This window comes from Plectropomus leopardus, chromosome 5 (genome assembly GCF_026936395.1).
Source record: "Plectropomus leopardus strain MGB_pleo_1.0 chromosome 5, ASM2693639v1, whole genome shotgun sequence".
NCBI classification, from domain to species: Eukaryota; Metazoa; Chordata; class Actinopteri; order Perciformes; family Serranidae; genus Plectropomus; species Plectropomus leopardus.
Genome location: NC_142180.1, coordinates 37,241,090 through 37,257,696, shown reverse-complemented (window position 1 = coordinate 37,257,696; position 16,607 = coordinate 37,241,090). Strand labels below are relative to the sequence as shown.

Sequence of the window (16,607 nt, the reverse complement as noted above, 5' to 3'; positions counted from 1 at the left end):
GACGTCATAAATGCATGAAAATGGCAGCAAAAGTCAATGTTTGGTCAATGGTCAGAAACATTTTTTATTACTTCTCGTATTAAATATCAATGTTTGATCACATTTAAAGTGTAATATGGTATTAATGCTAACTGCTGTCTATGTGGAGTGACCTAGATTAAATATATCATAAATAAAAATATAAAAAAATAAATCAATATATGTAAATTAGTATATAAAATATGAAATACTTAAAAATATAATAATATATAAACATATAAATAAACTACATCAGCTTTCAGCTTTTTTTAAACGTAACATCTTCTTTGTAGCTTCCATGTTGTTCCTGCTTTACGACCTCAAAGCGCACGAACGCAACAAAGTCAGAAGAACGGCTTCAGAAACGACGACCTTCAGGCGTCACATGACCGCAGCAGGAGACACAGCGAGGGGAAAAAAACGATGTTTTAAGCCGCCTGCCAATAAACAAGCATCTCTTTTTTCACCATTTCATCATGAGTCAGTGTAAATGAACACATGAACTCACAACACAACAAAAGGTCGTTCTGAACTGTTTACTGGTTCATGGTCTCGTCTCGGTTTGAACGGCGAGCAGGCCGCGTGGCGGCTGACAGATGAGGGGGGTCGCTCCTCAGAAGGACCTCCTGCCTCGGGGCGAACGGTGACTGAGATGCTCCCTGACAGGGGGCAGCAGGAGGCTGGCACATCTCAGGCAGCACAAGCACCACGGGGCACGGATATGTGAGGCCCACCAATCCTAATCAGGGCGCCCACCACCCTTCCAGTTAGACCAGTAATAATGCGAGCATCAGTGGACAGGAAACCTGTTTGGTGCAGGGGGATACCTCCAGAGTCCCGGGCTGCGCGTTAAAGCTCCAGCGTGGAGGATTTACAGACGGAGACGGAATAAAATACAGTTAGTCGGTTTTCTTAAGCATATAATCAGCTGAAAATAAGAATCATTGTGTTTGTGTGAACATTAAAATGAGCCGTTTATATCACGTAGAGCCATGATGCACCAACATGTTTCTACAGCATCCCAGAGTGGACAAACACGAGGTGGGTTTCCATTAACCCGCAAACCGCACGACTGAAAATGCCAATATAAAATACACCTAATGAAGACATGCAAAATATAAAAAACTCCCATTTATCACAAAAAAGTTTTTACACTCATATGAGGCGGTATTTCAGGTGATTCAAAAAAGCCATATTCTGCAAAACTGCAACGGAAACACTTTTTTAGTCTTTTCTAGGTCACATGATGCTGTGTATGTGCTTGTCAGGAGGAACTGGCTCCTTCATGATGCAGCAGGAGCTGCAAGAGCTGTTACTGCATCACATAACTCTGAGAAAGATGAGCGGATCATTTTTTGGAGAGGAAGAGACCCCCGCAGATTATTCAGCTCCCAGTAAAAGCTGCCTTAACAATGTTAATTAAAAAATAAAACCCAGAGTTCACTCTCACAGAAACAGAATCTGGTAATATTATTCAGGGGTTTGGTTGACGTAAACTCTCAGCTGGAAATGAAAATATGCTGCCTCTATGCACGCTAAAATGACTGTATATTCAAATATATATATATATATATGTATAAATATACATATAGGTGGGTTTGGAGATTATTTTTGGCGCTGTTTCTAGTTAAACAAAAAGGCTTATCTCTGTAAGAATCCTATATAATCCTACAATAATGCTTTCAGACACTTAGAATAATAATCTGAGCCTCTCGGTGACAAAAACAAACACTTTTAGCAGACGTACATTCATAATGCGGTTACATCGCAGCCTGTTTCGTCACAATGGCTGCAGCGCTCTCTCTCTGTTTTAAAAAGTTGTTGTTCCATTAGTCACTTCGACAGAAAAAAAAAGGTAAAAATAGGGTCCAGGTTGGAAAGCACCAAACTCAGCCTGTAATCAGACAGATGCAGGTAGAGCGAACGATGATAACGTACAGTACCTACAATCTGAGGAATGTTTTTCTTCTGTATTAATTTGAAGCTTTGAAGCTTCAAAAACAACATAAAAGTGTAATGAAGTTATTCTGAATGATTCATGCACGTTAACAAAGTGTTAGTATTTTAACTGTTAGCATGACAACATATTTGAACCCCTTTCAACTTCAAACAATGAGCAAATACCTGCAGACGAGATCTGCCGAGAACGCAGCTCGTCTGAGGCTGCTGAACGTGTTGTAAACAAACCAATTTCCTGTCATAAAATTACAGCTCATTACGAGCGTGGAGAAGGGCTTCAGCAACATAATGATGCAGAAGCACATTACCAGCGCAACCATATTTATTAATTACCAGCTCGCTAGCCACATTCCTTACAAAGGCACTTAATGGGGGGAAAAAGTTACGAGCTTGTTGAGTTAATTACAAACAGCCTCTTATTTAAGTTAAGACAAATACTGGAGGAAGGACAGATGCCGAACACAAAGTTTTAATTCTGCTACTGTCACGAAAAGCAGAGAGGAGACCTGCATCGATTCCACCACTCGCATCGTATTTTACAGTGAATGTTAATAAGCAGCAGCGCACGTCTGAATCCAGCATTCAGTTCATTACGGAGAGTCAATATGTCACATTATCTTTAAACACACTCGTCGGACTGTTCTGATATAACTCTTTGGCTCGAGGGCCAACTCTGGCCCCTGATAGGGTGCCGAGTAAACCCCCAAACATTTTCTAATTCACAATAAAAATAAAGTGATTGACACAGGGAAACATTTTTGTACTTTTAGTTCACATAAGGTGCAAAAAACAGCATCAAAATAGAGCTTGTTGATCAACTGCCGGTTGCCAGTCGAGGATCTCAGCTGTAGATATTCTTCAGAAATGTACAGCCTGATCGAGCAATTACAGATTACATAACCTGTATTTGTAATCTGATTACAGTGTCCGCCATATGTTGCTTTCTAATCACAGAGTAGATATTGTTTATGCCAGGAATCTAATGCATTATTTACAAGCTGCATGTTGATAAAAACAGACGGTTCATTTACTAATGGTTTACAGTACCGCAGGCATCATTCCAATTAGCAATATCAAAATGGGAGAGAAGCAGAAGTGAAAACAAGAGGAGGGTGGGGGGGCTCGAGGTCGGACAACGGCGTGTTTTTAAGAGATGATTATTTGGATGACACCAACGCTCGCCGCTTTTTGTTTTGAAACTTGCATAAAAGTGAAATGTTACTTGAAAAATACTGTTTGTATTTGGCAGATGAAAACCCATTTTAATCATTAATGTTCCGACTTTTTGTCACCTAATACGAAGTTCACAGCAAGGGCACTCTGGATCTAAAAAAGCGCGGATATGAGACGGAGTAACAAAATGAAGTACTCACTTGATCAGCAGGATCTCTGTCAACAGACCGAAAGACACAGCCGCCACTCTAAAGGTGCTGGGAGGAGGAGGGTCGGTGAAGGCCGTCATCATGCAGTAAACGGCGTACGGCACCAGAGCCAGCAGCGCCAACACGGTGATCAGCACGAGCCACGTTTGCCACTGGAAGCTCACCGACCGCCACGGAGAACTCCTCTGGAGCTGGTACTGGACAGGAGAGGGGACAGGAAGTCATGTGACATCACAGTCTCATCAGTCAAAATGATCCTTCAGCAGGACATTGGTCACAATAACATTAAGAAATTCAACTATGAAACAACTGTTATGAGTTTTGAGCTAAAGTCTCTCTGTCTTTATGGTTTTACTGCGTTTTTGTACCGTATCAAAGCTAGAAATACCACCATGCAGTTTTATGACTCCACGAATGAGTCAAGATGCAGTTACAGCGTCCATCCACGTCTTCCATCCTCAAAATGCCCAATCTTAGAAATGTCCTAAAATTTCAGAACTGAAATGTCCTTAAATCTTGAAAATGTCCTAATATCTGAGAAATGTCCTAAAACCCTAGAAAGCCTTGATAGTCTAGAAACATACCAAAATCCTACAAACGTCCTAAAACTCTAAAAATGTCCTAAAATCCTAGAAACATCACTAAATCCAAGAAATGTCATAAAATCCTTGAAAAGTCTTAAAATCCTTGAAAAGTCATTAAATCCTTGGACCTCTGTGCCAATTTTGAGAAAGTCCCTGAAGGTGTTCTTCAGATATTGTGTTCATGACAATGAGACAGTGACCTTGACCTCTGACCTATGGCCCCCAAAAGCTAATCAGTTCATCCTGGAGTCTAAGATAATGACTTTGAGATATTGTGTTCCCGAGAATGGGATGTAAGAACGCGCAGACGGACAGACAACCCAAAAACACGAAGCCTCCGTCCACAGCTCTCTCAGGCAGAAAAAACCCAACATGCTGTCGTACATCTGACGCTAAAAAGCGACGCCACAGTTTCACACTGAAACCGAGTCAGGCCTTCGAATAGTGTTGACGCTAAAGCCCAAACAAAGCAGCGGTTACGTGTTTTAAATGAGAGATATGAGTGTGGATGTAACTTAAACCATGCTTGATCCTGCTACAGAGCTCTGATCGGTCGGCTTCATCCTCCGGCTACGTAGACTCTTGCTCTTGTTAAAATCTTTACCAAGTGTGAAAAGATTTGGCCTGATTAATGTCAAATTTACAGGCACTGTTTTTTAAACATGTGTTTTTACCAAGTGAAGAATGCAGTACGTGGACCACATCCAGATTTTAGTCATTAAATTGTTTGTCTAAGGGCAGACGTCTGCTCAATAAACCTGAACAGAACAAGAAAATGTGCACTAAGTCTACTGTGACCTGCTCAGTTTAACACAAACTCCTGTAGTGGCCAAATCTGGCCCCTCACAGGGAGCCTGGTGGCCCCCCAACCGTTTTCTAATTCACAATAAAAACAAAGTGATTCACACTGAAAATTGTATTTGTACTTTTAGTCTCCATAAAGTGCCAGAGCGCAAAAAACAGCATCAAAATAGAGCTTGTTTATCAAAAGAAGTGCCGGTGGAGGATCCCCGACAGAGGTCCCAGCTAAGATCCTAATGTCCGAAAATCCTTAAAATGTTCTAAAATCCTAGAAGCACCCAAAAAGCCAAGAAATGTCCTGCAATCCTAGAAATCTCCTGAAACTTGGGCTGGGCGATATGGAAAAAAGTCTTATGACGATAATTTTTTTCATATCAGTCAATGTCGATACATATAACGATTCGCATCAAATCACTATTTCTGTCAATCTTAAAGGTTCCCTTTGACTCCTAAGTGAGATATGAAGATCATAAACAGTGATGCACGATAACGATTATTTCAACCGTAGATGTGGTGAGTACAGATGAATTAAATTTGTGCATTTTCATAAAAAAACGGCATTTAAGACAAAAAGCTGGAAAATCACATTTTTGTAAAAGAAAATCATTTTTTAAGAGCAAAATCAATTTCATTTTTATATATATATTTTTTTCCCTCTTATCGTCTTATGTCAACTTGAATTGTACAAAAAAAATAAATAAATAAAATAACAATATAGTGGATCTACAGAGAGGAACGTTCCCAAACTGTCAGGAAGCAGCAGCTACAGAACCGTCCCTAAGTCACGGCTCTGCTGTGATCTCTGCACATTTACATCAAACATCAGATATCAGTTTATTCTTTCAGCAGAACCGAGCTGGAAACTCACTACACCTGAACTCAAACTGCGTCCAGAGTGTCCTCACATCATGTCCTCTCATCATGTCCCCGTCACACACGCAGCAGAAGGAGAGAGGGGGGAGACGGCGGCCGTGACCAGCAGAGACATCGGCAGAGACAGCAATGGCGAGTGAGGGCGGAGCGGACATTCAGAAATACCGGTGGTAAATGAGAGCGGAGCGGACACCGGCGGAGTGGACACGGCGGAGCGGACATGGCTGGAATACGTTTTAAATGTTTTAAAATCCTAGAAACATGTATGGGGCTGCTTCGACTGGCCCCTGGCCTCCTGTCCTTTAGCAGAAGGGCCCAATCAGAGCAGGAGAGGTGTCCCTGCTGTTGTGTGTTTCCAGCTTTAAACAATCAATCTCTGCTGAGCTCCAGCTGCAATAAGTACAACTGGACACGATTTTGTCCTTATAGAAATCCCAGTAATTGTCCATAATGGAGAGTAAACAAATCCCCTATTGCTGGAACAAACTCAATAATGCAGTCTCACACCTGTTCTGTACATCCAGTCCTTTTTTCGTTTTTACCTCTGGCTTTAGACTTCAAAAACAGAAATAAAACAAACACACTGGCACATACATGAAAAAAACACTAAAGCACGCATGCAGTCATCAAGCCAGCGTGCAAACATCGCCTTAAATCTTCGCCAAATATCGCCTTGCTCTGGAGACAAACCAAACCACTCCAACAGCGTTTGATTAGTGTCTGGAATTCATCTGTAAATGCACACTCGCCTCGTCCTCTTTCATGGCTGCTATTCATTAATTAGATTCTTTGTGCAACTGAGCTATCCTCAATGTTTAAGGTTACATCAGGCCCCAGTAAGTGGCTGCCTGATAACAGAATGCATCCATCTTCATTACTCAGCCCTTTCTGTCCAGGCTTGCTCCTCCACAAGTGAGCTATGTCGGGAGGTTCAGAGGAACTGATACATTTCACTGCTTTCAGATCCTGAACTTTTACCTCCTTTGATTTGAGTCGCTCTGATTAAATTACCGGGGTTGTGGTTTCCACTCATATCGGGTTCGTCTGTGGTGATTTTTCCCGCTGAAAGTGGAACAATGGTGCGGCCGAAAGAAAACCAGACACCTCTAGTGTTTTTAGATAATAAGCTGTCTTTATGAATGCATAGCATGGAGTGTTCGATAAACATTAAAACCAAGGAATTTGGAAATATTGTGTGAATGTCTTATTCTTGACTTAAAGTAAGGAACAATATCCATGTCTGAAATGTGTTTGGGAGTAAGGAGAAAGAAAAAGAGGAAATTACCAGACATTTTAAAAGAAAATTCGATTAGGCCTAAGGGACTGTTCTTTAGTTATCAGAGGAAGAGGTGACTGTTTGAATTTTACTCTTCCCAAAGATACAAATGTTTTTCTTTGAGCCCCCCTGAGTGGCATGGGGGAGAACGCATGAAGCATTTGTTCCTCATGATGTGTTCAAGGTCTGTTGGAAATGTTAAAATCCAACAATAATGGCTTTTTTTGGGTTTTTTTCACAATTTTGGGCGGTGATATTGTGATATTGTAATTTTGCCAATATTTATTTTGGTGAGCCCTTGGGTTTGAAAGAAATATTTTGCTTTAAAATTACAAATAAGTTGCCAAATTATTTTAATTTAAAAAAAAAAAAATCACTTCCAAGAAGTATTAAAGAAAAATATTGCTTTTTTAATTTCTATTTTTTTAAAGAATCACCAAAAATTTTAAAAGGGGAAAATGATCGCCAAAAATTAAAAAATAAGAAAAGTGGAGTGGACATTATTCAGAATAAAAAATAAAAATCTAGTGATTTTTTTTCCCATACAGAGGTCTGGACCAAGCCCCAAATGTCTTCAAATCTTAGAGACGGCCCTGGTTCTTGACTAATTGCACTTTATTCTTGCAATGTGTTTTACTTCATTTTTTTAAGCCCACGTGCTATTTACATTTTGTCAAACAAAATTAAGTATGCGATAATTTCTCTTATATGCAGACCTTGAACTAATAACTCAGGAGAACCAGTTGGGAACTACTGAGTTTAAAACAACATGCAAGAAAATTGTCCCCAGACATGTAATTATCTATTTTTTAATTCCAAAATGGCCTCATGCCTTTAATCTCTAAGCCCAGTTCAGTTCACCCTGTCTTACTGGATCCAGTGGGTTTGAGCCAGTCAGTAAAACTGAATCTGCTCCATTAACAGGACCATTTTAAACATTCTGGATGGTTTTTAACATTACTTTTGACAAACCAAAGCTGCGGGTTCACAGTCAGGTCATCACATTTAAAAATGTTTTTATTTTTATTTCAATTCATTTGGAACGTGGCGACTAATAATTCAGAAATGATCAGAAAGTCTGAAATTCTATCAAATTAATTATGAAATGAATCATATATAAATCAAAAGCTAATGCTGAATTTATGAATCTTGTTTCATTTGGTTTCATAATGCACAACAGTGTCTTCTGTGGAAAGGCTACTAAAGAATTTAAAAAAAAGTAAGCTTGTTCCGTCCTTTTTGCCAGAAAAAGCCCAGACATTCAGATAAATGTCTTCACGAAACCAAAACACGTGTTTTCAATCTTAGAGGAAATATGAATAGACTCGAGTCCCAAGGTAACAACAGAGCGAATGAGTTTCCGCACAGTGAAGGCTTTCTTTTGTGTTTTAGGCGTGGATAACTCGTGCTATTAAAAATGGAGCTGAATATGGTGGTCAGCGTTTGAGGTTTGGGTGAAAAGCAATCGAACATATTTTGGTGACAATCGTGAAAAGGCACATTCAAATGAAGCTGTTAGCGTCACATCCATCAGCGGGACATCGGCTTTTAGTCATATCAAGGCCACGCCACTTTGAATCAGGTTAAAAGCAGCTCAGTATGTTCATTGTGTTCCCTTCGCCAAATTAACTATCTGTGAGAAAGCTGAGTGAAGTAAAGAGACGGACCGTCACAGCCGTCTTGTTTATGCGCTGAATGTAAACGAGGCTTTTTGAAGGCTCGTGGTTCAGAGGAAAAGGAGACGAAATCGCCTAGTGATACTCAATATATGGGCCGTGGGCCAAATTTGGCCCTGACAGGGTGCTGGGTGGCCCCCCAACCATTTTCTAATTCACACAAAAAAGAAAATGATTCACACTGGGAATAGTTTTGTCCTTTTAGTATACATAAGGGGCCAGAGTGCATAAAACAGCATCAAAATAGAGCTTGTTTATCAAAAAAAGTGCAAGTGGAGGATCCCCTGCACCCCCCAACAGGGGTCCTAACTAAGACCCTAATGTCCTACAATCCTAAAAATGACCCAAAATTCTAGAAGTACCTCCTAAAACCCTAGAAATGTTCTAAAATCCCTACCCCACGCCAATCCCTAAAATGTCAGCAATCCTAGAAATGTCCTGAAATCATAGAAACTTCTTTAAAATCCCCAAAACATCCTAAAATCTTAGAAATGCCTTATAATCCTTGATATGTCCTAAAACCCAAGAAATGTCCTTAAATGCAAGAAACATCCTGAAATCCTAGAAATGTCTTAAAATCCTAGAAACATCCTCGAAATTATTTAAAATCCCAGAAATGTTACAGAATTCTAAAAATTTCCCAAAGTCTTCATAATACCCTAAAATCCTAGAAATGTTTCAAAATGCCAGAAATGTCATAAAATCCCAGAAATGTCCTAAAATGCAAGAAATATCTTTCAATCCTAGAAACGTCCTAAAGTCCTCGAAACATCCTTAAGTCCTAGAAATGCCCTTAATTTCACGGAAATGTCATAAAATCCCAGAGATGTCCTTGAATCCAAGAAACACCCTAAAATCCTAGAATCATGTATAGGGCTGCTGCGACTGGCCCCTGGCCTCCTGTCATTTTGCAAAAGTGGCCCCCAGGCAAAGAAAGTCGAGTATCTCTGCAACAGTCTGTCCCTTGAAGAGGAATCGTGATTTAAGACACACTATATGAGGACATGTATCACAAATTACACCAAATTACATTTCGTCTGCACCTAATCTTAAATTCAAATAATCCAAACACCACAGTGAAGCAGCTACGTCTAAAGCAGCAGTTAAAAAATCACATTGTGTTAATTACATCCTGATGTTTTATGACTGTGACCTTTAAACACTGTACCGATCAATCAATACAGGAGGGAGGCAGCCTATTGGGAATATTTAGATCCACATGATTCTGAAAGTAGGGCACTATTTATCCAAACACAATCATTATTAATAGCCGGACAGTCAACCCAAATACATTTTCTGCATATTTTCCACATTACCAGCCACAACACACTGTCCAGCACCGAGATAATTCATTAAGCTGAGCTGTCACACTGCTACAGCAAAGGGGACAAAAGCCCAAATACATGCTGATTATTCTTATAAAGTCATGGTCACACATGTTCGACCTGTTGTTTAAATATCTGTAACGTTCTCTCTGATTTAATACACTAAAGGTTTCCTCACATGTAATGCTCAGGGTGGAAAAAAACGCGACAGAGAAAAAAAAAGGAATAACACTGCATACTAAAGTCAAAATGACTGTATAATTTTTAATTTCTTTCTCTTCTGCCTGTCAGACTTTGTGTTCTTCAGTTCAGAGTACGATTCGATAAGATTCATGATACTGGGCTCACGATACGATTTCCTCATGCTTTATTTTAAATACAAAATGAGATTGCAGAAAAATTATGACTGAAAAATATGTTTATGACAAAAACACTGCATTTTCTCTTCTTTTCTATATCAAATTCAAGAATGCATTTTTATTTCTGATGTAGCGTATAAATGCAAAACACAAACTACGTGATGAATGCATTTCTGGACATTCACAATGTCCCCTGCTGTTAAAACACTTTCACTGAGACAGCTGCTTGATTGAGGCTGCTGAAGAAAGCAGAGAGGGCGAGTTTGAACAACTAAGTTGCTGTTTTCCCTTTCGTGGGGGATAAGTTGCACACTCTCTCACTGGCTTTTGTACTCGTTTGGACAAGCGGCGTTGCAAATGCACTTGTCCGTGTGGTTTGGCCATGTCTTCGTCATTAAGGAGTAATATGCGTAGGCGGGGTGGACCGGAGCTCCTGATGCCGGCTCTCATGCTGCAGCAACTTTATTACTTTCTGATTTAAGGAGGCGCAAATCCGCCACATTCTCACAATGAAACTGGAGGGTGCATCTTCTATTTTAATATCGCCTGTTGCAGAGCCTTTGCTTCATCTTATTTACGCTGGCAAGCTGGCTTTAGTCTCGGACGGGACGTAGGACATTGAACACGTAGTGACAAGTGTACAAGCGAAGGCATAAGTAGATTATACCCTCTGCTGATCAAAAAAGGTATCGCAGTTCATTTTTCGTCTCACCGATTTGAGTATAGCTTTTTAAATGCCTCGCGATGCATCGTTACATCCCGAGTTCAGAGCGAAACCCATCTAATTTCAACTACGACGTTCCGTCTTTACGCCCCTTTTGCATTTTCACACAGAACCAACAACAGCATCATCAAGCTGCTCCAGTGTGTTATTTAGACAGAATGCCGGCACACTGGAAGCAAAAGACACAACAGCGCTGGCCGCTGGTGTGACATATAACATACATGTCTGCAGCGCTTTATAAACAACAACAATGACAAAACATGTCAATAACAGTCAGTGTAGCCTAAGTCGACAGGGCCTACCCAGCTCGCGGGGAACGTCCCCACAACATTGGCTAACGTTACCTGCAAGTTGTGATGAGGTTTTAAAGAAACATTTTAATCAACTGTTCAAAGAACGTTTTCTCAGGATGTTTATCACTTTAAATACTGTCAACGTGACATTTTAATTGAAACGTTGTGAGGATGTTTTGGTAACGTTAAGAGGTGACAGATCATAGACTGTTTTCTTATAAAATGTCTCCACAATGTTACATGAGAACAAATAAAGAACATTGTAAAAGCAACATTCAGATCATGTTATGGAGGCCTGATATTACAGAATGTTTTTGAAAATGTAATCTAATGTGATAGGTACATGAAAAAAAAGTAAGATATATATTACCATAAGTTTTAGGAGAATGCTTTTAGGGAACTGAAAGAAAACTTGCTGTTGAAAACGTCACTAAAACACTGAATTGTACTATTATAAGGACGTTTTTAAAACCAAAATACACAATGAACGGCACCAAAACAAACAAAAACGGAGGAGCTGGAAAGCGATTCTGAAAGTGGGGATTCAGCGTAAGACACTGACACTGCGTCATGTAGACGTGGTTTGGGTATAAAAATTCAGACACAGAAATAGAAGAGGGTGAATATAGGAATATCCTTGATGTTATTATGAAAGTAGTGTATTGACCTTTATGATATAACAGTTGCTACATTATTGTTGTAATTAGTAGTTCACAGTAGTTTAGAAGACATTAAAAAAATCGCAATATATATTGTGTATTGCTATATAGCCTTAAGATATCGTAATATGACTTTAAAGCCATATCGCCCAGCCCTACATGGAATTGTACCATGTAAACTGGCTGCAGCAGTAATCTGGATTTGTTTTCCTAAACGTAGTCACCTTTAAGTGGCCGTCATCAGCGTATCGACAAACTTTAGTCAGACCTCCTAATTTCAGCTGCAGCACAAATTAACTGTGTAATGTGGAAAATGCCAGAGACCGTCTCCCGTGTACATGCTGCTTGTTTGCTAACAACAGGGATGAAGTTCTACTTAGCAGGACCAGACTAGAAAGTCCATTAACTTATTGAGATTAAAAGCCCGCTGCCTTTCCTCCCAGCCGACCCTCTGCGGGCGCCCCCCTCCCCCGGCCGCCATCACACCTCCAAAGGAGAAAGGTGATTGATGAGCGCCATCAGGAATCTCTCCTCTCATTACACTCCTTTTGCATCGGAGCTGTTTCAACACACACTGGGAGAGCCGGGCGGGGGGAGGGGAGAGAGGAGGTGCTCATCCGCTGACTTTTTAGAAGATAAGTACTCGCACTAAAATATTTACCTTGTACATTAATCTCTGGGAAATTAATTTGCCATTTTACTTTCTCCCTGAGAAGAAAAGATTTTTTTTTTTTTTTTAAACGGAGATGTGCGGTTTCCCTCCCTGCTCTTCATGCCCGGTGAGCTCTCTCCCTTTTGACTGACTCATGGGACTGCTTGGAAATTAATGTCCCTGAGGGAGCCGTGTTTGGACAGTCAGGGTGGATCCTTTCATCGACCGCTGACGCTCTCCTGAGGAGCTTTAGCTGGAGTGGTGGGAAGGAAGGAGCGTTACATATGCATATATCCCCAATGCAGACACGCTCAATCACATTAATGCAAGTGCAGCACATTATTATGCACTAATTGCCAATAGATAGTAGCATTACTTTAATGTGCTGCTGATTGTATCGCTGCAAACCAAGTGGGGTCTACTCTGTGCGGATAAATAACCTCATTGTGCTTGAGACAATAACCAAGACAAACAGACAGAATCAATGCCCTCTGCGGACACTACTCTACTTTTCCTCTTCACTTTTATTTTACACTTTTCTAACACGTCTTGCTGAATTGGACCAAGAAATCAGATCAGTTTAATTACTCTAAGAGTCTAATATCCAAAGTATGTGAAGAGTTTGTTGTTTGATGTTTTTTTAAAACACAAGTGCAAAAGTAGAGACAATGGACTGAACTCTGTTTTTCTACTCTACTGCTGCCTTCACACGCTCCTCGGAAATATCATATTTACTGTATTCATGAGATACGAGCGATTGGAAAATTTTGATGCTACCAGAAGTGCCCAGTTGTGACGTTTGCGTGACGTTTCAGAGCAGCAGAAATGGTGGACAGCATGGAGACAGTGTCAACAATTAATGGTAAAAAATACAGTTGCTTATTTTGTTGCTAGCTATCATTTACTTTTAGCAGTTGCACATTTAGGATCTGCATCTATTATCTGCAGCAAGCGAGCAAACTGAACTATAAAACTGCCAGACGAGTATACAAAAATATTGATCATGTAATTTTATAACATGATTTGCTGACTTGATGTCATAAATGCATAAACATGGCGGGCAAAGGTCAATGTTTGGTCAATGGTAAGAAACTTTTTTATTCATTCACGTATTAAATATAAATTTTTCATAAAATGTTAAGTGCAAGATGGTGTTAATGTTAACTGCTGTCCATGTAGAGTGACCTTGATAAAAAACACAAATCCATAATGATATAATACATAAAAAATAAAATAACATAACAAAAAAACATTTTTAGCATTAAAATGTGACCCATCTTCTTCGTAACTTCCATGTTGTTTCCACTTTACGAACTCTAAGCACAACAAAGTCGGAAAAACGACTTCCCAACTCGGAAACTACGACCTTCAGACATCACATGAACGAAGCACAATACGAGCTGCCAACGGTAGCATGTCCGACTCACTACTTTACCAAACCAAGTGTTACTTTCCAGGCAAAAAGTTAGCATGAACACACCCCAAAGACTACCGTCAACAGTAAGAGGAAATATCTCTCCATACCAGCAGACGGCAGCTGTTTGCCTCTTTTCTTTCTAAAAGGGAAACCAGACGACCGACAAGACTGATTCAAGACGCCAGTTAGCCTGTTAGCACATTAACAACTCGGGCTGTACCTGACTCAGAGTTATGCCGGTCGAATCGGATTAGTCTGTTCAATGCGAATATTCGAAGATTAGTTTAGTTTTCCACACAAAGTTTTGAAGTTTGATCAGGCTTTGTGCGTCTTTCATTGTCACCATATAGTAAACAAGCTACCAGCGCTAAAGATGGGTTGTAAATGTGCAAGAACAGTTTTTGCCGACAAAAGACAGAGACTACAGTGTATTAACTGGATGTGGGCTGTAATTTAAACCACTGTTTCCTCTTACAGTACGGTCTCTCTCCCTCTGTGCCGCTGAGTGGTGGAAGTCAGGAGCACTCACTCTGCTGCAAAATCTGGGGACCAAAATGTCGCTAAAAGCACACTAAACCAAAAAAAAAAAAAAAAACCCGACAACTTGATGCGATCTCCTATGTATCCAACTTGCATCACCAAGGTAGCGGACTATTAAGTGTGAACACGACCTTGGTATTGTATTAATGGGATATAGAGCAGGAGGACATCATGACTTTTATAGAGAGGCAGCTTTCTCCAAAAAGTAATGGAACATTAGCTCAATAATGAAATAAAATCTTCCAGCGATGGTTGTTATTTCAGCCTCGGGAACTGAAGGCCGCTGAGCGGAAACGAGCAGCCTGCTCTTGTGTATCTCTGCCTGTTTCAAATATTAGTCCGAATTCAGAGCGGTAAATCCGCGCCTGTTATCACTGCAAACTGCGTTTGTGTGAGAAAGAAGGAGAGCTCGACAAGCGGGTGAAACTTGGCTGAGGCCTCGGCTGTGGCTGCGTGCGTCTTTGTGGGGAAGTGTAAGACAGTGTGAGAGGATGTGCGTGAGCGGGAGAGACACAGAATGCATTGTGTGAAACAGTTTGTGTGTCACAGAGAGAGGGAGAGGGAGAGAGCTCGTCTGTGAAGGGTGGGGTTTTGGTCATCTGCCATCGGATAAGATATCCTGACAAGGCAATCAGAGAGAAACAAATTCTGCAGCCACACGGGTTCAACTCCCTCGTTCTTCACCCTGATGAGCTTTTGAAAAATGGAGTGCGGTTGAAATTGGTTTTGTATGAGAGGCTTCAGATCTGTCTCTTGTCAGGATTATTGCCACCTGTCTTCATTGGCTGCAAAGGTCTGTTAATTAATCTGCCTCTCCTCCTGAGTGGCCGGAGAGGACGGGGTGAGCCCGGCCTCCCCTCCTCAGCTCCGGCGTGTCGGAGGAACCGCTCCCGACAAACACTCACTCGTCTAATTTAGGATCAGACCGCTGTGATGTTGAGCAACATCCCCTAATCAGTATCATTAAAACACTACATCATGTTCTTCCTTTCTAATTTCATGAGTGGAGCTATTTAATTGGATATTTAATCTAATTTAGTTAATGAAAGTCCTGGGAAATTTTCTTTGAGGGACAGTGATATCTCTCGTGATCAATGAAGCTGCAAATAAAGCTCTTCGGGGATTCTCTCCTGACTGATTACTACAGAGTTTTAATAAATGCACTCACAAAAATGACTCCAAATGTATTCTATCAGAGGGTGATACCTGCTAAAGCATGTCACCTGATACTTCAGACACATTTTTAGCAATAAAATTTCCATGACTTTGAGGCAAATGTTTAAGACCAAGCATTCTCTGAAACCACCATCGATACTCTTTATCAGCCTTTTTTCATTACAATATAATAGTCTTTTAACTATATTATTTAAATAAATACTGAATTCAGAACAGGATTAAAACGGAATAATTAATAAGAAATAAGGGACTCTTTGTTTTTTATGAAATAGGAGGGAGTGGTGCAATAAGGAGGAGGCATGTCGAATAAATAAAATTCAAATAAATAAATTGTTTGGAAATAAAAAAATATATATATTATTTATTATTATTTTTGGTAATTTTTATGGATTTCTTTTGAGGAATTTTTGCTTTAAAAAAAGGCTTTTTTCCCCTTTTTCTTTTCAATATTTTTGGCATTTCTTAATGAAACTATATCTGCTTTTTTTTCGGCCAATTTTGGCATTTTGGCCATCTTTTCTCCTCTTCTTTTCTCATTTTTTAAAAATGATTATTTTTGGCAATTTTTGATGAACAGAATTGGGGCATTTTTCTTCTTTAAACGTTTTTGGTGATTTTTGAAGAAAACATACCAATTTTGTTCTAAAATCACCAAAATAACACAATTTATCACAACTATAAACTGTAAAAACAACAAATATCTCTGGATTTTAACATTTCAGATGATCCTCAGATGCATCATTTGCTATTATACAGGTCTGTGAAACAGATTTTTATGACTTTTACAAAACTTTCCCAGGTCTGAATTTTTTTTTCAGGATTTATCTATGATTTTTCCAGGTTTTTCGTGACCGTATGAACCCTGCTGATATCAGTTAATGTAAGAGCAGCAG

At 39.9% G+C, this 16,607-nt stretch overlaps 1 protein-coding gene across 2 annotated transcripts in view; it reads right to left on the bottom strand.

Moving 5' to 3' along the window:
* The window catches only part of LOC148189619 (uncharacterized), a 135,078-nt gene that overhangs the window by 57,931 nt on the left and 60,540 nt on the right, over window positions 1-16,607 (bottom strand). For both annotated transcript variants that reach the window (XM_088078153.1, XM_088078152.1), the window contains exon 4: window positions 3,351-3,556. In XM_088078153.1, coding sequence (XP_087934279.1) covers window positions 3,351-3,556 — 206 coding nt within the window. The remainder of the gene's footprint in view (window positions 1-3,350; window positions 3,557-16,607) is intronic.